Source organism: Pungitius pungitius, chromosome 13 (genome assembly GCF_949316345.1).
Source record: "Pungitius pungitius chromosome 13, fPunPun2.1, whole genome shotgun sequence".
NCBI classification, from domain to species: Eukaryota; Metazoa; Chordata; class Actinopteri; order Perciformes; family Gasterosteidae; genus Pungitius; species Pungitius pungitius.
Window position 1 is genome coordinate 10,140,686 of NC_084912.1, and position 24,008 is coordinate 10,164,693.

The 24,008-nt window shown below is 38.8% G+C and overlaps 1 protein-coding gene across 1 annotated transcript in view; it reads right to left on the reverse strand.

Annotated features, from left to right (window-relative positions):
- Positions 1-24,008, reverse strand: part of eys (eyes shut homolog) — a 125,073-nt gene that overhangs the window by 89,117 nt on the left and 11,948 nt on the right. The window contains exons 5-17 of the mRNA XM_037465464.2: positions 23,147-23,274; positions 21,769-21,883; positions 20,393-20,552; positions 16,933-17,037; positions 14,584-14,723; positions 11,692-11,855; positions 11,282-11,535; positions 9,744-9,848; positions 6,671-6,793; positions 4,827-4,940; positions 3,231-3,353; positions 2,191-2,304; positions 1,258-1,491 (exon numbers count right to left, since the gene is read on the reverse strand). Of these exons, the coding sequence (XP_037321361.2) occupies positions 1,258-1,491; positions 2,191-2,304; positions 3,231-3,353; positions 4,827-4,940; positions 6,671-6,793; positions 9,744-9,848; positions 11,282-11,535; positions 11,692-11,855; positions 14,584-14,723; positions 16,933-17,037; positions 20,393-20,552; positions 21,769-21,883; positions 23,147-23,274 (1,879 nt within the window). The remainder of the gene's footprint in view (positions 1-1,257; positions 1,492-2,190; positions 2,305-3,230; positions 3,354-4,826; positions 4,941-6,670; positions 6,794-9,743; positions 9,849-11,281; positions 11,536-11,691; positions 11,856-14,583; positions 14,724-16,932; positions 17,038-20,392; positions 20,553-21,768; positions 21,884-23,146; positions 23,275-24,008) is intronic.

Sequence of the window (24,008 nt, forward strand, 5' to 3'; positions counted from 1 at the left end):
GTAGATAAAATATATTAATTAAACTAGTTGAGGTCCAGATTGACACACTTCATACCCACATGAGCTCTGCCCATTTTCAATGGGATAATGGGTGGAAGTTCTCCACAGAAAATTAAATAGACAAAAAAAAGGGGAAACGTTGTAATGGCATTCTTTGTTTCCTAATGGAGAACACTGCAATAGAGTGGTACAGGGATTACATCATATTGTTAAAATGATTCCTGTGGACTCTGTAGAAAATAAGCTCTGGTAAAATCACAAGTTAATGACCAGTTTTTCAGAAGGATAATTGTCATAAAGAAAAGCGTGAGTGCAGTTGTCTTATTTAGCAAAATTCATGACGTGATATTTACTGACATGTTATATCGTAGAACAAAATGCTAAAATCTCTCGAACTCGTCTTAACCCGCTTAATCGGCATCAAAGTAATTTAAAAATTACTGCCTTTGCGAGGAGGGAACCAGAGGAGCAACCAGGTTTTAAAACGGATTCCTGCATCACTCCATAAAACAAAGCTCATTTGATTATGAAATAGGAAACAAATCTTTTTACATTCACAAAATCCATCTTCTATTTATTTTCCTTTTAGCAGATCTTAAGTACATCTTATGACATCACTCTTGGTTCTGTCTTTGAGAGCAAGTAGCTCTTGCATCCAAATACTGAGTGAACTCCACCAGGCCATGGTAATATATTGCAATATCTTATTTTAGGTGATGGAATGATGTTAAATTAAGTGAAATGATTAGATGTTGCACACTAATTATCGAGGATTCACTATGTTAGGAAGTTGCTAAAATATAGAAAACCCTATGTTAATGTTATGCTATTTACTTTTACATGCCAATAATCACTTCAATTACCTAAATCCAGTAATTACCAGTTACCAGAATTATTTTGAAAGGAATGGAATGATAGTAACTTTTAAGACTGATAATTACCTTAGAAATACAAGGTATGAGCAACGCGCTATCAATTTATAACATAACTAACAATTTCTTTGATTAAGAATCAGTAGAAGATGGTTGGATCCGAAGAGGGAAAACATGTATTGCATGCATCATCCCCTCTTTGAAGTCTTCTCACAACCTGACCGGACTTACACAAACCCTGGCTGGTTTGTGTTGTTGCTTAAGGCAAAAGAGATCAGAGTTCCACAGAGAAGGAAAGTGAACAAACGAAGGCATCAAACAGAGGAAGTGTGCTACATACATTGAGGAAATCCCTCCATTTGAGAGGAGCTGCTGGTGAGCCTACCTGGTGAACAATCACACTTGAACCCTCCTGCTTGATCCACGCATGCCGAACCATGTTGACACAGACCAGCGACACAGTGGTTCGTGAGTGTTTGGCAGCGAGGCCCGGAGTACCCACGGTGACACACACATCTATGAGTATATGCCAGCTCTTCACAGAGGAGAGTCCCCTCAGGGTTACAGGGATCTGACACACATGGGTTCACAGATGACGAGCATTCATTGCCATGGTATCCTGTAAGAAGAGGGATAAAAGTAGTCATTGATGTGCAGAGCTATGAACAGTATCCTCCACGTGGGGCAGGCCTCATGGATTGTGATTACACGTAAAGCTGTCATTGCCAGTGTGTTTCCTCTGCCGAGTCACAAATCCTATCCAGCATGGGCCTGAAGGGTTGTTTTTTTTTCGCCACCAAATGTAACTAATTTGCTGATTTGCACACATGCTTTCTAATGGGCTTCACTTAAAAGGCCAACACTGACTTTTCTTTCGAGGGTGATAGCAAAACAGTAATAAACAACACTAATAAAATGTCTGCATGCATTAAGGGCTGTATTTAAAAGTGACAGATTGATGTTAAATAGACCAAGAAGAGCACACTGTGGTTATAATGATTATATAGCTTAGAGCTTTGCATGTTGCAATGCTATTGCATGTTAAGTCGCTATTGCATTGCTCTTGCATGTCTGCATTCTCAATAGAGTAACTGTGTTAAAGACAAAGCAATTTCTTATTAGAATTTTCTTCTATTTTAGTTTTTCTTTATTCTTAATTTAAACTGCTCTTACTAGGTTTTCTCTATGCTACGCACCAATACACCAATGCAAAGTCCTTGTATGTGAAACCCACTTGTCAATGAGACAGATTCTGATTTGTATAAGCTTGATTCATATATCAAAACTACAATTGACTACCAATCAACTTAATGAATACCTGGAGGGCAAATGCATTGCATTTCCCCAGCTGAGTTGTAGGAGCAGGTTCCTCCATTTTTGCAGAACTCAAACTCCGGTGCACATGTGGAGACTGATTTGGAGCAATTCTTACCTTGGCGGTAGATACAGATTGTTAATGTATCTCTATAAAATGAACACGCACTTAAAAAAAGAGCACATAACCAGCATAATGGCACATCTCAAAATCCCGCTTGACATATTAGTTTAACTACAGTGGGTGACAACCATTAACGTAGCCAGCTTGATGTGAGGTGTGTGGATTTTGTAATGGAGCCAGTGACACTACAGTACAACCGATATATCTTCGTACTACTGCTGTTTCTTACAACTAAAAAAAGGCACACACAGCGTATTTAGTCTACGTTTATGCATGCTCACTGATCAAAATATGAATGCAATTCCCTTGCTTCTTCTACAAGAGTGATGGCTACAACAACCAAATGGTCCAATTCATCCCACAACCAATTGTAAAATAAAACTGTAGACATGATAACCAAGTGTTAGTAAGGTATAGATTACTTATCACTACTGAAGACTCATCAATCTGCACTATCTTCATCGTGGTCTAATCCAGGGGTGTCAAACATACAGCCCACGGGCCGGATCTGGCCCGGCGCGTGGTCCAGCTCGGACCGCCGGATGACTTTGCTAAGTGTGAAAATTATTGAAAGACATAAATTGCATTTTTATAAAAGTAGCTCCTACTCCCAAGAACTCCACTGGGTGTTGCACTCTGTGAGTCGCTCCCGTCCCGGAAAAAAATCACATTAGGTCACTAGAATGCGCGATCGACAGCAGGAGCTAAAAGAAAACGTTTGTGTTTTCAAGTAGCGATCAACTCATGCTTAATAAACAGGAGTAAATAAGTTAGAGGTGCGTAGATCGCCATCACTTGTATTGAAGTAAGTTGAATGAAAAATAGCTTGCGTGTGGGCACCCCTGCGTTCGACCTTACGACATAAAATGAGTTTGACACCCCTGGTCTAAACTATGAAAATGAAGCTTCATATAACTCACCAGTAAAGCCTAAAGGACAGATGCACTGATAGTCTCCAACCAGGTCAATACATGTGGAATTATTGGCACAGTATCCATGGACACATTCATCATAGTTGATTTCACAGTTCAACCCCCAAAACCCTGGAAGAAGAAAGAGCGAGTGAAATCTCATTGAACATCCGTAAATACAAGACATAAAAAGATACTAATTAGTATCAAATTGCACCCAAAAGCAATTTATTGCTGTATAATTGCAGGCGCGTCATGGGTTTTCCATTCAAACTCGTTACAACGAAACAAGTCCATAATATGGAGTATAGGTTGCACCACAGCCTTCATCTGAGAAAATAATTACTATATAGTCACATTGTTTGAGGCATTATTTTCCTGCCAAATGTTTAATTGTAAGTAACATTAGAATATTTTATATTAAAAAAAGAAAATGGTTAAAGTCATGAAGTAAAAAGAAGGTGCTGCCAATTTCTGACATTTTAGTCCCTCATAAATATATTCCACCGCATGGTCACGCTACAAAATGACTATCATTAACACTGTCACACACTGCAGCTACACAAGGCCCGTGACTAATGCTTGGCTATCAGCACCATCGGTGCAGGTCAAATTCTCATCATTTCTCAAACTGACCATGGAACCAATTTCCACCTCTCACCATGTCATAAAATTTGACAATTATCCTGACTTCATTAAAAATGCATAAATGGCTTCACCCGCAATCAAGGTTTAATCAGAAGCATGTCTCACAGGTAAGATGTCAACCAGACCAAGAAATTATTGGAAAAATAGCTGAGATTTATTCCATCTTCGTCTAATGATGTGTGCAAAAATGTGTAATGGAATGAGTTTATGTGATTGGAGAAAATGTAAAGCGAGCATGTACTGAACGGCATAAAACAATGAAAATAAATATGTTTTTCATGAATCCAGTACTCAATCAACATCAAATGCTCAAAACACAAACTGTTGAGTAATATATTTCTTCAACAAATCAGTTTACTGATGAGTTCGTGCTCGCTTGGGGGCAGCGCGCTAATCAGAAAAATCACCTTGTGTTTGTTGACTCTCAACCTTCTACGGCTCTAAAGGTAAATAAATGAACAGATATTTCTTGTTGCTGTATTGAGGGCAACAAAAGGAGGATTGCGGCAGAGAATCTCTTCCAGTTGTGGAAAAAGGGTTGAATCCTAAGGACATATTGCACCAAAGTGAGTCGGAAAAATGGTTCAAGAAGGAATATAATGTGCAAGAAGAAGTCTTTTTAGTTTAATTATGTTGGATGTTGTCTCATGAAGGTTTAAAAAAATAAGATATTTTCCAGTCTGAGGAATGACGTTGAAGTTCTTGGGTTATTTTTTAAGAGATTAGTTTGAAGAATGTAAACGTCTATTGGAAGTGTTGAAATGATAAGTCCGTCATCCCAATAATGAGGACTTTCTTTCCAGGATACATGAATGGGTTCACTAAATGTTTTTTTTTTTTTTTTTTAATCAACATTTGACAGGAAAAACAAATCGATCACCTACAACAAAATCATGATTTTTTTTTTATAACTCCACAACAAAGGCTGTTTGGGATGTAATTGCGTTTGCGACTTACCTTCTGAGCAGAAGCACTGAAACAGGTCATCGCCGTCCACACAAATACCACCGTTCTGGCAGGGCTTTGATTCACACTCATTGAGATTTACTTCACAGAATGACCCTTGAAACCCTGCAGCATATGTAAAAAAAAAAAAAAAAAAAAAAAAGGTTATTGGTATCCTTTTTAGCCTGGTTTAATCCCTCAGCCAATTAGGATCGGCGTGACTTTGTTTTCACAAACAAAAGCTGGAATTCAAAGCTTGTATTGATTCAAAGAGCTTGCCGGGCACATGCCGACTCAGCTCACTGGATCATTTAATCATGTTTAATAAGCGCCAGTCACTGCCCTTCTGATTTATTGCATTAAACAAGCCAAATCCAGTGATTTTCAAGATCACAATCAATCTGTACACAAAAGGAATCACGCGAAACAACAAAAATGCATCAGCGCACATGTGTAAACGCGCTTTATTCCCCACCCACACACACCTGTGTGCATACGTCAGTTTATAAAGGCTCATTATTGCTGATGCTATACTGTCCGTTAATGGGTTTACCTGTGAACATTTGGAAAAACGAATACAAATGAGAGAGTCAGAGTAATCAGGTTTTCTCCTCTCAAAACAATACTGTAGGGTGAACACAACATATAAACACAACAACAGACAACGACAGCTTCAATGCAAAAACCTGAGGTGTCACAAAACCCCTCATGCAGTTTCTTGATGAAACAGCCTTCAGATGTCAAAAATACGTTTTGCACTAAAAGGCTGTTCCTTTGAATAAATGTTTATGCCAAAAAATGTAGCAATGCAAAAAAAAAACTGTTGTTAGTTGCACAAACTGCTTTTAAAGAGATTCTAATATCTTTAACATTTCCCCAGCGACATAAGAACAAGCATTAGTGTTTAACATTCTCAGTTTATGAATATGCTTCAAAGAGTTTTTTAAAAAGCATGCGGTGTACATTATAGTGAGGGAGGGTATGAGTAACATGTCTAGTGACAGCTTTGCATCATGAGATAATATGGATGCCAAGACTGCCGACCTAAAACATGTACACATGACAGCATCTCGCAGTGTGCCCTTGAGAACAGCGGCCCGCCGCAGGTTGCTTTCATTTACATAAGAAATCACTCACAATCCCTCACTTTGACATCTTCCGAGCATAAGTGCAACAGGAGTAATGAAGTTAGGGTTATTGATCGGGTTACATGAACTGCTATGTAACAGCCATTCATTTGGAAGGAGAGAGCGGAGGCAGTGTGGAGTCGACTGAATTATGATTGGTTTGACGGGCAAAGAAAAAGTCATTTCAAGTACCGCAACTGTATCCAGAAATAATGTGCAGCACTTCTGGTCCGTATACACACACACACAATACTGTACTGCCACTCTGTCGTCTACTGCGTGCATACCCTTTAACTTGAAAGAGTCTGAAGCGTGGTTACCCCACGGAAGCCTCTCAGTATCTAACCGGTCGAGCCTCTTCGTGCGGCGTTATCCGCGTCACCCTCGGCAGCTACAGTGATAACGCCGTCGCCCGCGTGGGGCGGACTAGCAGGGGCTTGAATGACAGAAAGCAAAATCTGTTGTTTGCTGCAGGAGAGAGGAAATCAATCTGCCTGCGGGTTTTTGGACAATTTTTAGATGCACGGCCTCGTAAGAGAACACGGGAAGGACTCTTACAGAGATCTGCTAAAAAAAATAATTATTGATCAATAGACGGCAACGAAGACACTACCAGAATTTGGAATATTTTCTGCACAGGAACATATTCCTTTCTGTAAATCGACCTTGAAACCGGAGGAAGTGTTAATTTGGCTGCGTGACGAATATAACACCTGTTAAAGGTCTCACCTCTTTCACATGTGCAAAAGACATTCTGTCCATCCTTGGTCTCAGAGCACATCAACGTATGTTCACTGCACAATCCAAATGAGCAAAGGTCAATATCCACCGAGCAATCTTTCCCCTTGAACCCTGCAATGACAATTGAGTTAACCAGTTAGCAACTTCTGAATCAGCGAAAAAAAAGGGGTCTGATGTCTTCAAAAAAACAGATAAACACATATATTTGCGGCTGTATGTTTTATTTAGGATAGACATCTATTCTGTAGCGCATTAATGGGGGTATTGATTGTTCCCCTGCTATGCACTATGCTAATTGAGTGAATCATTGACAGAGACCCACCCAAGAAAACTGATCTATATTACATTTATCTGCCCCACCAAATGCTTGTCTGCATGCCACTGATAGATACCCATGCCAATATCCATTGTTGTAAATAAAGCACAGACTGATGGTGTGACTGATACTCACTACACGGGTTGGTACAAACATAGATGACTTAAAGGGAGAATCCTAAAATGGATATCACACGGCTCAACCCGTGGCAATTATATATTTGAAAAGAGAAAAAGTGCATTTAAGTATTACATTGTGAAAATTTACTGAGATTAACTTCATGGAGTCGCAGAAGGAGTTTTTTTTTAACAGCAAACAAAAAAAACCTCAGAATTTCGATTCACTGACTGACAAAAAGAGTGATATAGTAATTACGTATATTAATTCCAATCCATTATTATCACAACTAAAGCAACATAAGATAAAAGCACAGTAGCTATAATAGATGATGTACTTCCTGTTGTAAGCAGGCTACACTGTACATGGTGACCTGTTCCCAAAGCAGATTATTTCACATCAACACGTCTATCTGGATGTTTGACAACCTTCCAACTACCCTTTTCTCATCATACTGCCTCGACTAGTTAATGGACAGATATTGCCTCCAACAGAGTGTTGAGAAGTGTTTAATAACCAATTGTGCCTGCAATTCACTCTGAGGTTAATGTTGCGTGAAGGAATGTCACATTTACACAGTCACCATCTCCAAATGGGACTTCCTATTCTATCTGACAGCGGCGAGCGGCTCAGCTTTTGGAAGGGTCTCAATGTTTTTCACTTCATCCCAAAATGTGCTTTAGTAACAAGACGTACTATGATGTATAGTTAATACTTCACAGTACCGCATTAAAGCCAAGTCCTTATGTACCCATGTTCAGCGGTTAATGGTAATAGCCGCGGGTCGTAACTACTCGCTGGCTCGGGAGAACGGCAGTTCATCAGCAGCTTTTGTCATCCCTCATCGCCAAGGTTGCTTCACCGGGCTTAAGAAAGAGAACGTTCTTGGATAGAAATCACCAAATTCCCTCGTTACGTTGAGGTAAATTTCGTAAATAACATGAAACTGTGAGGTTGTGTATAGATAGGAAACCTGTATTTAGTGTAGTTCGTCACCCCCAGAGCTTATGTAGTAGAAGTATATATTATATAGTTTCTGGCCTTCTATGTTTGGTCTTAATGAAAGTAGTAAATTAGTAACTTAGTAAATTCCTAGTGCTGTAGTATTCACGATTTAAAGGTTTCCGTTTCGTAGGGGCACGAGGGGCATTTTGACTAGGTCTGGTCTCAGTCTAAAAAAAAAAAAGTTAAATCTCTAGGACCGGGCTAAAACTACGACTGCAGAGACAAATTGTTTGCATATTTCATATAGCTTTGTTAATATGTTAATAAAATGGCCAGATTCAAATGAAAAACATAATGAGTCATTCTGTGGAAATTGGCCACTGTTTGACACGCCAGCAACTTTCTATATTTAAACGGTTCTGACTTCATGGTTATGAGTCTGACTCTGACAGTAATTTGACATTTCCAAATAAACAAAAAAACACTGTAATCTAATTAGCCTGCTTTTTAAGATCTATTTGTGTTTTGATGAAAATCCAGATAAGATATTTGCATTTCTAAAATATGTCTATTTTAGATCATTCCCGAGAGCATCAGTGATAGTAACAATTAAAAAAGAAATTCTATAATAATTATACATCACTTGGACAACACAGAACTACTGCACTGTAGCTGCAGACATAAAACGCTGGAAGAACCAAAGGACTGTAAAATAATCCGACTGTGGTTTGTAGGAAAAGATCACGAAGCAAACCTGACAGACCATCCATCTAATTCACTTTTAGAAAAGATAAAGTGAGCACTAACACCTGTCTATAAATCTTTCAATGAAGTCTAAACAGTAATGGAGGCTTTACTGACACATCGGTGCTCTGTTTTTGCCCAAATCTAATTGGAGCAAAAGACAGAGAAATAATATGAGCAAATTATTTACTGTAATGCATTTGCTCCGTCCATAACGTCATAAAAAACACATCATGTAACATGATGATCTTGAAACATGTGCAGCAACTGTTTTAATGACTTCACCCATATTTTAATTGATTTATTGTGCAGTTAATAGAGGCTCTTGTATATGAATAAAACATGTAAAATAAAAACAAAAATATGGTGATATTGTTTTACTACATTACATTAAATTTGTAAAAAAAAATACAAATTAAAAATAACCAGCACAAACCATGCTGTTATTTTGCCTTTATAAAATTATATATATATATATATATATATATATAATATATATATATATATATAATATATAGAAAATAAGAGTATCCTGGGTCTGATTCCCACCTATGTTTGGTGGATTTTTCAATTATTTGTCTGTAAATCTTGTTCTGCAGATTGTGGCTGTTTACCAGTGAATGTGACATTGGACTGTGACATTCTGACTTGTGCAATCAAGAGTGATTAAGTATTATATTACCAGTGGGCATAGTAAAATCAATGCAACGCATCGCTCTCGTACGTTCTGATTGTAGCTCTGTGTTAGAACATGTCTGACAAATAAAATAAGCCGTGTTACTTGATTAAAGGACAATTGTTAAAACCAAACCTGTTTAATTAGTTTGGTCATTTTCAAATACATTATTGCTCAGAAATTCTGTTTTATATCATAGTTATATTGGCTTTGTTTATAGCACTGTAAACATGCTCAATAATACACAAGTGGTTGGTACTTACCAAGAGGACAGTGACAAACGTAGTCATTTATCAGATCTATGCACAAGCCTTTATTTAGACATGGCTGCGACCAGCAATCATTTACATTCTCAGAGCAGGTCCTTCCTGCAGGTTGAAAAGAAAAACAAATAAACTGTATTTTATGTCACAGCAGCTCAAAAACGTGATTTAACAACAGTTGTTACTGTGGACATTTTTATTAAAAAGGTGTGAAACCTCAATAGTATGTCCACAATAATACGATACACATTAGGAACATATTCAGTATACGTTTATGATTATTTCCCCAACACTGAGCGGCACCTGGTTTATTGGTGACAGGATCACGAGTCAGCTGATTACGTCTGATTCCGTAACGTACTGGCTGTGATTACTTGTTATGCATGTCGCAGCCTGTCTTTATGCAGAAACGGTGTAGGTTTTATTATCCTCTGGGCAAGAGTTAGAGACAGAATTGATTCCAGATTTTACAGAGAAATTTAGTGGTCCACTAGGCCTGCCCTCTGGCAATATTTTCGACCCCTTATTTCTCTATGAAGCAGAGCTCACACAGAATAAACAGCCAGACACCCTCAGGCACTGCTGTCCACACCAAAGGTAATTGCACTTTTGCCATCATGACCCCCATACACTGGCAACTGCTCTGTTAATCACGTACTAGAAGATACTCACATAATAGTTGTTGCTGCTGACTTTTTCTCTAGGCTAAATATATTGTAAAACTCTATGATACTAAGCCAGATAGTCACTTAATTATTTGAATGCTTACACATCACTGCTGTTCAGTTTTGACATTTTTTGCACAAAATTGGTAATATCAACAGTCACAGTGGTATTCAAATTATGCTAAATGCCTGAGAAATAGAACAAATATTGTAAATGTGCATTATGTAACTCAAAATACATGTATGTGATGTTGGCTTAACTAAATACAGTGGACATTTATTGTATTGAATATGCCAGTTTTAAAATAAACATTTAAAAACAATTTAAATATAGAAAGTGGCATTTTAGAACAGTGTTGAATGAATGCATAGTGTCAAGCTACACATTTTCACATGTGGTTTTATTCTAATTAACTTTTCAGTTATACAAGTGAATCATATTTCTTCTACATTCATTACTGCAGTGAAAAGGGGCAAATATATTTTCATTTCACTATACATCTCATTCAAATATGTAATGATTTACAAAAAGATGATTACTTTGCCAATTTAAGCAAAAAGCATTTAGACAATTAAGATGTAAGACATGTAATCTTGCTAGATTACATGTCTTGATTTCAAATCATTGTCTGGTAATTGGAATTTTCCATCTACTGCCATGACATAAAGAGAACCCAAGTGTGCATATTTGCCCTTACCATTGAAACATTTCAATTCCAATGACAAAACTGTAACGATCAATAAAAGCATGCATATTCTGATGAACTGCTGGATAAATCAAACATTAAACCGGACCCCAAAACCTGGCATTTCTGTTGGTGGCCATGCTAATGGCAGCAAATAGGCTCACACTGGCATCAGATGTTCACATACCTTCAAACCCCGGGGGACAGCGGCACCGATAATCACTGATTAGGTCCACACAGGTGGCGCCGCTTGCGCAGGGGAAGCTGTTGCACTCATTTGTTTCCAGTTCACAGAGCGAACCTTCAAATCCAGGAAGGCAGCGGCAGGTGAAGTTATGCCGCTGGTCCAGGCAAACGCCACGTTCAGAGCAGCGATGGCCAACGCAGTAATCAATGTCCTCTTCGCAGTAGACGCCTGTGTATCCTCTGGGACAAAGGCACCTAACAACAGATTAGAGAGAATTTCTTAACACTTCGTGGGAGGTGGAGGAACTCCTTGAACCCTGAAGGGAGAGAACAGTAAATGTCACCGCGTTTACAATCATTGACATTCTGGCGCCTGTGTGGCCTGAAGACAATCGAGATTCGAAAGCTCACCTGTAACCATCAATCTCATCCACACAAGAGGCTCCATTTTGACACCAATGTTGAACACAATCATTGACATTTGTGCGGCAGTTTTGACCAGACCAACCAGGTGTACAGATGCAAGTATAGCTACTGGCGTGGTTCAACATACAGCGTCCTCCGTTGGCACACGGCTGCTGAAAAAAAAGACACAGCCGTTGGTACATGGGCCACCTCAGTAGCAACAACCACTCCTCCATTCACATGGGGAATATACACTCACCGGCCACTTTATTAGGTACACCTGTCCAACTGCTCGTTAACACTTAATTTCTAAGCAGCCAATCACATGGCGGCAACTCAGTGCATTTAGGCATGTAGACATTGTCAAGACAATCTCCTGCAGTTCAAACCGAGCATCAGTATGGGGAAGAAAGGTGATTTGAGTGACTTTGAACGTGGCATGATTGTTGGTGCCAGAAGGGCTGGTCTGAGTATTTCAGAAACTGCTAATCTACTGGGATTTTCACGCACAACCATCTCTAGGGTTTACAGAGAATGGTCCGAAAAAGAAAAAACATCCAGTGAGCGGCAGTTCTGTGGGCGGAAATGCCTTGTTGATGCCAGAGGTCAGAGGAGAATGGCCAGACTGGTTCGAGCTGATAGAAGGGCAACAGTGACTCAAATAAACACCCGTTACAACCAAGGTGGGCATAAGAGCATCTCTGAACGCACAGTACGTCGAACTTTGAGGCAGATGGGCTACAGCAGCAGAAGACCACACCGGGTGCCACTCCTTTCAGCTAAGAACAGGAAACTGAGGCTACAATTTGCACAAGCTCATCGAAATTGGACAATAGAAGATTGGAAAAACGTTGCCTGGTCTGATGAGTCTCGATTTCTGCTGCGACATTCGGATGGTAGGGTCAGAATTTGGCGTCTACAACATGAAAGCATGGATCCATCCTGCCTTGTGTCAACGGTTCAAGCTGGTGGTGGTGGTGTCATGGTGTGGGGAATATTTTCTTGGCACTCTTTGGGCCCCTTGGTACCAATTGAGCATCGTTGCAACGCCACAGCCTACCTGAGTATTGTTGCTGACCATGTCCATCCCTTTATGACCACAATGTACCCAACTTCTGATGGCTACTTTCAGCAGGATAATGTGCCATGTCATAAAGCTGGAATCATCTCAGACTGGTTTCTTGAACATGACAATGAGTTCGCTGTACTCAAATGGCCTCCACAATCACCAGATCTCAATCCAATAGAGCATCTTTGGGATGTGGTGGAACGGGAGATTCGCATCATGGATGTGCAGCCGACAAATCTGCGGCAACTGTGTGATGCCATCATGTCAATATGGACCAAACTCCCTGAGGAATGCTTCCAGCACCTTGTTGAATCTATGCCACGAAGAATTGAGGCAGTTCTGAAGGCAAAAGGGGGTCCAACCCGTTACTAGCATGGGGTACCTAATAAAGTGGCCGGTGAGTGTATATCAATTATTTTACAATGCAACTCAAAAACATTTATTGCGCCAAGCTGCCTGAAGACAAGCTTCATTCCAGCAAAATGGCCCTCTCATGAATACATGTTTTTATACTGGATTCACTCAGTATTCCATGTAGCATCTACATCCCGCCTAAAAAGACAAGATCGATGATCATTGAGTGCTAAACATGCCAAGACTTCTCTGCTAGCTTGTGCATGTGCATTCTGCATACAGTAGAAGGGTAACAAAGGGGCTGAGGAAGAGCTGGCTGGTGGGAAGGTGTATATTGCAGACATCATGTCATTTCTGTATACCAGCCAACACCAGCCTTTCTCCTCAGTGAGTGATCTTCTCCATCTGTCATTTTATGAAGCCACTGTGCCTTTCAAAGCTTTTTTAAAATTGTATTTTCTTTTAGAAAAGAGGGCCGATCCATCTCTACCTAAAGAACCCCCACATTCAAAAAATAAAAACATTGCAAATCTTCAATAGCACTCATCCATGTCGGGTGGCAGAGGCGTTTTTAGTCCTGTAAATGTGTTCCCCTTATGCTTGCCAATAGCAAAATCCCTGAAAAACAATCACACACACCAGCTTTGTCTTCTTTAACCATGACTGCTTAAAACCAGATGTGCTACCCATTCAGAATTTAAAAGAATGTAAAGAAGCTTTTAAATTATTTAGATATGAAGCATACAGCGGGTTAGACTGAATATAAATAGCTCAACGCGTATCGTTATTGTATTGACAGTCAGGTCATAGGTCAAAATACGTTACTTACAGTAAATGTGGTTATCGATTCTGTTCCAATTTCTGCCTCCTTCTCAATAAAAGCAACATATTGTACAGCTTCCACACCAGCTGTTTGCTCCGTTTATGGATTATCGTGTTTACTGTCAATTTTCCTGTGGGACGCTTATTTTCATCCCTGTGTATAACAAAGGATTATCCCACATTTTATCAATAGGATGGTGAATTGTTATTTGATACCTTCTCACTTATGTCCTTAGTGTTATAATTCGGTTTGTGGTGACAGTGAAATGAAGGTTTTTATAAACGACAGCTACGTTATGTAATGTAATTGCAGTTGTGGTTTGATGAATTTCTTGTGCCAAAGTTATTGATGTGATCTCACTGGTGAGTTCAATGTTAGTTCTTTGGTCTTATGGGACAAGACTGATTAGACGATGTGCTGGAACCTTTTTAAAATAAAACAGTGGAGAAGATCACACAAAACCCTCATTAATTTGCTTGTTATGTTTCTTGTTCTGATCATTTTGCTGCCCTGTTGAAGACAAAATATAGAAATGGCTTCAAGAGAAATAATCAAAAGATTAGGATCTCTTTCAAAATGTATGGAACTTAAAAGGACAACTTTACAGAACTGCAGAGGAGGAAAAACAGGCCATTTAGATGTTTTTACCCACTTGAAGTGTTGGCGGGCAGGGTGCACGGCAGGTATATTCAAGGCCGCCTGGGAGATCCAAACACTGAGTGTTTGATGGACATGTGTTGTTGGATAGAGCACAAGCATCAACGTCAACTTCACAATTCTTTCCCAGAAAACCTGAAAGAGATGATTTGAGAATGAATGACCTAACTTAATACTTGGATGCGATCACGCTCAAACGGACAGTGTGCAGAGGACCCGTGTCCCTAAAAGACAGTGGTTTGGAAAACGTTGTGGCCAAATGTCGGGAGATTGTTGGAAACTTCAAACACCACCATTGAAGGATGGAGTTGAGAGCAAATGTAATGTCATTTCAAATGATACATTTGGAATGATCAATATTTAAATGGGCTATGAACCAACATAACCGAGTTCTGCAAGATTCAGGAGAGCCATAACTATGCATTTGTTTGACTTTACCCATGTACTGTTGCTAAGCAAATCATAAGTATCAAATTGGTAATATATTCTTCTGCAGATGGAGCTTGGAAAGAAGAAAGTCTAAACTAACAATTCCACCCGTGTCTTAAAACATTTACTTAGTACAGTGTCCACACTCTTTCCTCACACTGTAGAACTTGTTTCACCATGAGAAGATGCAGCAGATGAGGCACATGAGTGCAAGAGGCTTAGGTTTACGGAGATAACAGATGGGATTTAGTAGCAAGGCTGGAACGCCATGGTGTGCCCAGTGGAATGTTGTTACCATGGATCTGTGGCCACATCTAGTACCAGTTTACTTGGAGAGTTAGGGATTCATGATTGGAGATTACAAAGGCAGCTCCAGAGGCAGCTGGGTAGAGCCGCCTCTCCCTAAAAAAAAGAAAGGCGCCAGCTTGTGCGCAAAGTATGGAAATCCATCTTGTGTTTAAAGTAGGAGATACAGCAAATATCAATTTCAGACATCACTTTCTACCTAAACTACACTTGTCTTAGGCTGTTTGTAGATACTAATAGTATGGAACACGTTCAGAAATGGAGACTGCCGTGCAACACGGGGCGGTACATGCATCTTCTGGGGTGTCTTGGGGGGGTCTAGTTTAACTTGATATCTGTGATGGGAGGTTCCTACTTAATTAAACCAATGACAGCAGTCAGCACAACCCTCCATTCATTCTACTCCACAGGCAGATTTCCACATAAAAGCTCATACAATTTTTTCGTTCTTTTAGATTGCTAATGAACGTATATTATAACCAGTGGATATAAAGAAAACCTTTGTGAATATTTTAGATCCATTAAGTCTTATTTGTTGACAAAAGTACGATTTCTGACAGAAGCTTTCTGTGATATCATTGCATTGTTCATCAATGGATACGTTTGCAAGTTGTCCTTGTGTTTAAAAGACATGCTGATAAGGCTGGGAAAGTGAAGGGGAAACTAACTTCCCTGTAGGTCTGACGTTGTTTTTCTGTCTGCGTGTTAGCCGCGGGATCAACTAGAAACGAGAATGTGGCCTGTGTCTCCGGCCCTGAACAAGAAAAGCATCATGGGAAACGGATGAATGAATAACGCTGCAAGATATCATTCACCATCTTTTCAACCGCAAAGAGTTGTAACAGACACTTCGAGGGATGACCCAATTCATCAGCTGACAAAAAGTACCACACCACTGCTGAATGTCACCTTAGATGGGGACTCAGGTGGGCTTTGCCTCGGCAGCTGATGAGGCGAACAAACTCATGTGCCATTAACACTGGCATTGTCCTTCAATGTTTAATCGAACCAGAGTGAACAAACAGAATGTTTCATTACCATCAAAGTCATATTTCCCTGAAGAGCCAAGAAAACATTTGCGGGGACAAGGTCTAAAAATAACCGCGGCTAATTCCAGGTAGAAAAATGTCATCTGGCCACAGACAATGTGCCCACAGTGTTTTTGGACAGTGTGTGCAGTAAAATGTTCCAGTAAGCCGGACAATAGCGATATCCTGTGTCTTTTGTGGGATGTGGTGATTTAATTACAAAAAAAAGGTCAGGTTTGAAACAAATAATTATATTACTTCTAACCTCTCCCTCCTTTTCAAAATGCTTTGCTTTTCCTCTCTTCATTGCATACAGGAGGTTTGGAGGGGGTATCGTTTCATCGATAATTGTAAGCTGAACATTTTTAAGGCTGTGTTTGTGCTTTAATATCATCAGCTTTTGTGAATTTGACCTTAAGTTGAAAATGAGGCACAGTTCATGGTTAAAATATCCCTAGGAAAACGTCCACAACATTCACTGCATAAAAGCATGTCAACCACACTAACTGCTACCACACTTCCTACAGATTCCACTTCAATGTCAAAAAAAAAGCTTGGCTGTTACATATAGCGCAACATACCTGCAGGACAGTGGCATTCATAATGTCCTGGCAGGTCATGGCATGAGCCATTGTGCTGACAGGGACTGGAGTGACACTCGTTGATGTCAGTCACACAGTTTCTTCCTGAAAAAAAAAAAAGCAGGATTCTTTAAATTTATTTTACATTTGTCGCATTACCATCTTCACGTTGAGCTCCTCATGAGTGATACCATGTTGCAAGTGTGCTGTACATCGAATCAGAAGATCGCAATCACATTACTCACTTGCCACATCTAAGCAAAAGGATAGCCTGCCTAACCAGAGGTGTAATCTCTCTAACATCTCCATTTGCTTTTCCAACATCTGAACCCTGCAACACTTTCCTAAAAGGACTGTTTAAGAGTCAAATAATTGTCCAGTAGTTAGCTTAGCATGAAGACTGCAAGCTGGGGGAAACGGTTAGCCTGGCTCTGTCCACGAAATCTGCCTACCAACAACTGTGAATGTATTCATTTACGAATTAATATGCATCTCATTTGTTTGACTGGTGCAAGTGTAAAAATAACAAGTTTACAGGGGTAAAATGCCAGATTAATTCTTTACAGCAAACAAAGACAACCTGGAGTCTTGCCATCACTGCGATGTTGCCGGGCAGGGGTTGGTACACGGATTATTCTTAATCTCTGCACAGAGCCAACGGTCTTCCACGGCTTCCAGTTTTTATGCTAAACTAAGCTAATTGTCTGCTGGCAGCATTTGTATGTTTAGCATACAGATCTATTAGAATAGTGCCATCTTCACTAAATAGCTTCTTTTTTTTTTTTTTACAAAATGAAGAGCCTCATATCGACCCATACGTCCCTTTATGAGTCGTCTCCAACCCTTTGAGCATTTTATCTCCTGAAACAATTATTAGACCGCAGACATTGCTTTAATAAGATGCAATAGGATTCAGTTGGTGAGCCCCTGGAATGAGATGTGCATGGAAAGCCTCCCTTTCTTCTTAAGAAAATAGACACTTAATAACGAGCTTTGAAGGGAGCAGAAGTGATGGAGGAATGCGAGTGGCCTGACATGCAATTTGTTTGGCGCTCAGCTGCCTGAGCAGCTACGACCTCAACCGCTGTGGTTGGGGGTGGGTGTCTTCCAGTGCAGGTTATTAATTGAAAATGTCCCATCATCAATAATAGAGCAGCAATGACATGTCCCTTCCATACAGTGGCAACCTCATGCTACGGCACAGACATCATGATTGATATCAACTGCGCAGTAGCTGCTACACATCATTATATTCAAGATATGCCTTGCTGTGCAGCAGAAGATTATACAAATTTGTCCTCCTAAAACGCCTACCATCATTTACGACTGAATCCAAATACATTGCATAGTATTGTAGCGTTATTAATGAAATGTAAATTATACAAAAGATGATTTTGGCTTCCAAATATTTGTGTTACAATGTCTTAAAAATCTAGAAACGATCAAATAATAAAAATTAAAACAAACATGTTGAAGGTTAGTGTTAATTGAAGGCTATTTTAATTGAATTTTGGAAAAACACCTCTTGCTCTTGTGTGGAGTAATTATTAGTTTCCAGTTGCTTAAGGAAAATTGATTCTTGTTGGTCAGCTACAGGCTCAAATTGAAAGACCTTTTGCATTCGGGGTGAAGAACTAACGACGATTCCACGATTTCTTTTAATTGCACTCCTGGATCTTTGGTTGATTCTACCCTTGAATGTAACTAGTTTCCCTTTTTCATATTATTATGTACACAATATGAACGGAGTATATCAAAAATAAAACGCCTGGGGAAAAATAAAGCCTTCCAAAAATGAAAATAAATGCAAGCGCATGATTAATTTATCGTGAGTTATGAACTACTGTAAGTTACAGTTGGGTTTCTGGGCAAACCTTGATATTAAATCGGCATTTCTATGCAGCATAGATCAAAATCCCAAAGCAAAAATCCCAAGATGCCAGAAAATTGATGAATTTTATCCGTCACTAAGACCTGCCATGGTTTAAGAGACAATTTTCCATTACCGATGTGGAAACCGAGTTCAGCTTTGAACAGAGGGGAGAGAAAATCGTGTTCATGTAGTGCTACGTAAGGGCTTATCGGACTGACAGGTAAGTGTGTCAGGATTTAAGGCTGTATGGGAAAATACGCTGTAGGCCAAAACCTAAGTGTACCGGGGGAAAATAAAAAAATCAAATAAAAAAATCACAATAACTAGTTGTAGAAAAATTACAGGCTATGTAGGGCCATTATAAACCCTGTGCATCTTAAACAATCAAACCGGCAAGGGTCACAATCTGTGTTCTTCTATACTGTCCATTGATTTGTTGAAATAATGTGTAGAGTAAATTAAGTAATTAACTATTAATACAGAAGTTTGCATACTTTGGGTGATCTCTTATGGTGCACACTGGTATTGATAGAAAGGAGAAACTAAACAAGTCTCCCATATATCAAACAACAGAGAACAAACATTTAGCTTATATATAGCTTTGTTCTTATTTGTTGTCTCTCCAGATATTATAAAAGTAAGACTTGAGTGTGTAGGTTTCTATAAACTTGTTCAGCACTGTAAATGCAAAGGATCATGCTTTGTACCCTCAAATCTCGTTGTATAATATAACAGTCATCTTCTTTTTGAGCGTCTCTCCATTTTCCCCTATTTTTTCAAACAACGCTCTGTTCCAAGCTTAAAGTTTGTTTTAAATGTTCTAAAATGCTGAATAAAATTAAATGTATAGTCAACAAATTAATTATGCCACTGTCAAAGTTGAGGTACTGCAGAGTGCATTATGTTGCCTTCATCAAAATTGTTAACAAAGAACAAATTGAGGTCTTCACAAAACCATTCAACTAGTTGGTTGTATGTTGGGATTTAATGTGCAGCTTGGTCTAACGCATCCCATAATACATCTTATTTTTTCTGGAAGAACTCACTCATACAAAGGTTGCTTGTTAATATATAATAGGATGTTTTTTTGTTATAAGAAGGCAGTGAAAAATGCATTTGCTAAAAAAACATGACATTTTAATGGACCCCTGCCAGGCTACAGGAAGTCAGTATTTTCTGTGCCCATTTTGGCATTATAGAAATGAGACTTTATGAACTGCTGTCTTAAAACAACAAAATAAACAGAAACATTGTTTATGTATGGAGCACTCAGTTAATGTTTTGCATCAGACTCTAGAACCAATTAAGAAATTTAGAAAATATCTGCACTCACCACATGCGTTGCACATCTGCCTCACATTTTTACATACAGTACCATCAAATTTCACAACAGGGCACAAACCTCTGCCAACCGCATGCTGCTGCCAAGCTATGCCAGTTCTCCCAAACATCAAACAGACATTCCCTGCCCCAAGACTCCTTCCCACAAGGATTTGTACGAATCAATCTATATTTTGAAGAATCCTAGTCAAGAGGGACGGATTGAAAAGGGGCAAAACAAATGATAGTCAAGCAGAATGATCTCACCGGTGAAGCCGAGGGGACACTTGCAGGTGTACTCTGGAGAGGACGATGGCTGACTCGTTGATATGCATGTGCCTCCATTCAAACAGCGGTTTGGTGTTATCAGGCAGGCATCACCTACGTATTGACAAAACTCTCCTATCCATCCTGGGGCACAAACGCACTGCAGAAAAACAGTAAAAAAATATTCAAAGTACAGTTATACACAAGTAGGTATTGGAGCACATTATTTTTGCTTGTACTAGATTTCAAATTAAAGGATTTATTTGAGGGTTGATTTGATTACTTTCAGTTCTAAGACTAGTTAGATTGATCCTCCAAATCTGTTCAATATTGTAGAAATCGTTTTTCTTTTTTTCCCTTAGGCAGCATGAAATTGAAATAGCGATTTGCACAATGCTCATAAAATGTGGCTGCAAATACATTTAAAATATAAAGATAAGTTTACTCAAAACCCAATTTTTTCACCAACATCAATTGTCTTGAGCTTAGAGGAGATATTTCCCTCAAATTTCTGTAGCTATCTTAAACAATTCTAAATGCTGAGATCTCCATGACATTAATTAATATTGCGGTAAAATCAAGGTGTCAAAGCTATCTGCAAGAGAACCACAGTTATGTTTGTATATGCTGGAGTCCAGAACAACAAGAAAAAGTATGATTATCAAATGTAAATACATAGACACATTATAAAGAAGATGGCCTTTTCCCAGTGAGCAACCATTGTTTATTATGTCTGACCCTGTTGAAGGACCACCAAGCATCTAAAGAAGATTATTGGAACAAGACTCATTGAGAACAATTAGGAACTATGGGGCTTTTCAGCGCACTCTCACCGGTGAAAAAATAGATTTTTGGAAAAGGCTGATCAATAGAGAGGGAAATATGAAAAGAACATGTTTGTTGAAGCGATGTGTCCGAACCCTCACAATGATCAGAAGGGTCAGAATGAGTATACTGCTTTCTGTTGATATGATCTATTAGTGAGGTTTGTGTAAACCTCTTTTTTTTCGCCAACTAATGACTGGTGAATAGTGATCATCAACAAATTGAAAAACGATGGCCTCACATAATAGATACATATTACATAAACTACTCCGAGGACTGCGAGCTTGGTAGGAAGATGTTGTGTTTTCTACACAATTTTTACATTGATTTGTAATTAACAATAAGTGTATAATGATGAGTGTCAGACTAGGTTTCTGTGGATTATCCTACACAATAAAACTTGAATGAAATGTAACGTAAAGATATATTCAGTGAATCACATCTGTTCTTATAAATCTGTTCATTTATTGTCCATACTGTAATTAAAGTGCAGCATGAACCATATTTTGCAGGCTTTTGTAGTATCAGGAAGGAAACATAAAATTACTTACCTGATATCCATCAATGACATTCAAGCACAATCCCTCATTCAGGCAGTGGATACTGAGGAGCCTGCAGTAGTCAATTATTTCTTCACAATTCTTGCCGGATAACCCACGCAGGCATCTGTTAAGATGAGGCCAGTGTCATCAAAACCTATTCACCCCAAGCCTCAATAGTAAAAAGCAGTGTTCCTTTTGCAAGATACATGGTGTTATCACTGGGTTTTCTACAGTAATTATTTGTGATAGAGAGGTGGGTGAAATGATGTCTGCAAGTGTTAATGACCTTTACTGCCAAAGAGGTGGGATCAGAGCATCATATCAAGATCACACTTTACTAGAATCATAAAACTCAAATTCGTCATTTCACTGATTATACTGACAAACGTGGTGAAAACAATAATGATTAAATTCCCATGTCATTGTTTTTTATTTAATGTAAAAATCTGAATGCATTTCTTTTTAAAGCCCCCATAATGATAAAAAAAACTAAATTGTCTTTATAATTATCTTGTCTTGGAGCCAGTACCGGGACTTATGTGTTGAGTATTTAAGACTTGTGATCTGATACAGTATAATGAGTGAATTTGAACACATCAGCTGCGATAGAGAAACCATTTTCATAAGAATATAAATAGTAAGTCACCAAAACACATTTCTAAGACAATTTGAATCAAGCCAAGTTGTCAGTTATTATCTAAAGATTGCGGTGGCATTTTATTTTGCAACGTTTAACATAAAAAAAACAACAAAGACATTAGTTCTAAATTGAAATATCCATTTTAAGCATATATTTTCGGTTAATAGTCCAATTTCAAAGAACAACTGTGATGTGTTGTTTTTAGCAAATGTCATTTAATTAAAACAGGAGGGGACTACTTTAAATTGCATGCCCATTTTGTGAGCACAACAGTATTAAGAGCTCCAGGACTAGACTCTATTCTATTTCATTCTTATTTATTGCGTATGCATTTGTCTGTGCTGTTTTGATCTTGCTATGTGAAGCACTTTGGTTGTTTCACAGTATCAATCTCCTCACATAAATGTTTATGTGAGTCACAGAATGTACGTACGATCAACTTAAAACTTTCCAACGCAAATCATCTGGTTTAACTCACTGATATATTCAGTCCTTTAATTTGACCAGTTTTTGACGAGGCTACACTGACAAAACGTGTAAGTGGGTTGGTGTTGGACATGGTATTAGTTGGAATAATATATAGAATTTGAGATATGTAGAACATTACCAGCCAACAATAAGGCTTGAGGTCTGCCAAACGTGTCCGTATTTTTGTCATAGAGCTTGTAAGTGAAATCTACATTCCAATCCCATTGAATGACCTTCCAGTCATTTAAAGAAGAGTACATCCCTGTGTGTGTGTTTTACCTGCAGATGTAATCATTTCCCCTGGACACACAGGTGGCATTGTTAAGACACGGTGATGGGCTGCACGCGTTCTGCAGCTTCCTGCATTCTGGGACCCCATTAGCATCTGCACAGACACATTCTGAGGCCTGCACACAAAGGCAAAACAAACCAGGTCATCTGGGAGCTTAGGAAAACGGGGTTAGAATGACCAAAGAGGTTGCTTGACTGACTTGCATTATAATGTTGTATTGATCTAGAATTATATTTCAAATGAAGTACATAATGGGATTTCTACATGTTTTAATACGAGTTTTAGACACCACAAGAGGCTAATAAATACCAATGGTGATGTAATTCACAGTTAAAGAGGTTTGAATTCACTTTTCACAATTAAGCTTCGAGACAAATATACATAAGTCAACCTGCAGCAACATCAATCATTATTTTGATGGATGTCCTTTTTAGTCTGCTCTACTCTGGTATTCGTTGGTAGATGGGAACGTGCAGCACGTTTGGAAAACAAATGTCAGGGAATGAAAATTTGACTATTATCGTATTTTTCTTGTGCATCCTTTAGAACATTAGAAATACTACTGCTCGACAAAACGTGTTCCGGCTTTTCCAGTGCAAGCTGAAAATTGCAGCCATCATCTAATTACAAAAAGCTCTTAATGAGAGACATTTTAAACTAGCACCAGGTCATTTAATCAAAATGCTAGAGGATGCATCCACCTTGGGCTCATATTCAGACGGATAAATTAATTGCGGTTGCAGTCTTCAGAAAAAAAACGATTTAATCTTTTTTCAAAACTCTAAATTAATTTTGATGTGCCAGTTTTGGTTTATCTCCCCCTGAAAGAAAACAAATAAGGGAAAATGT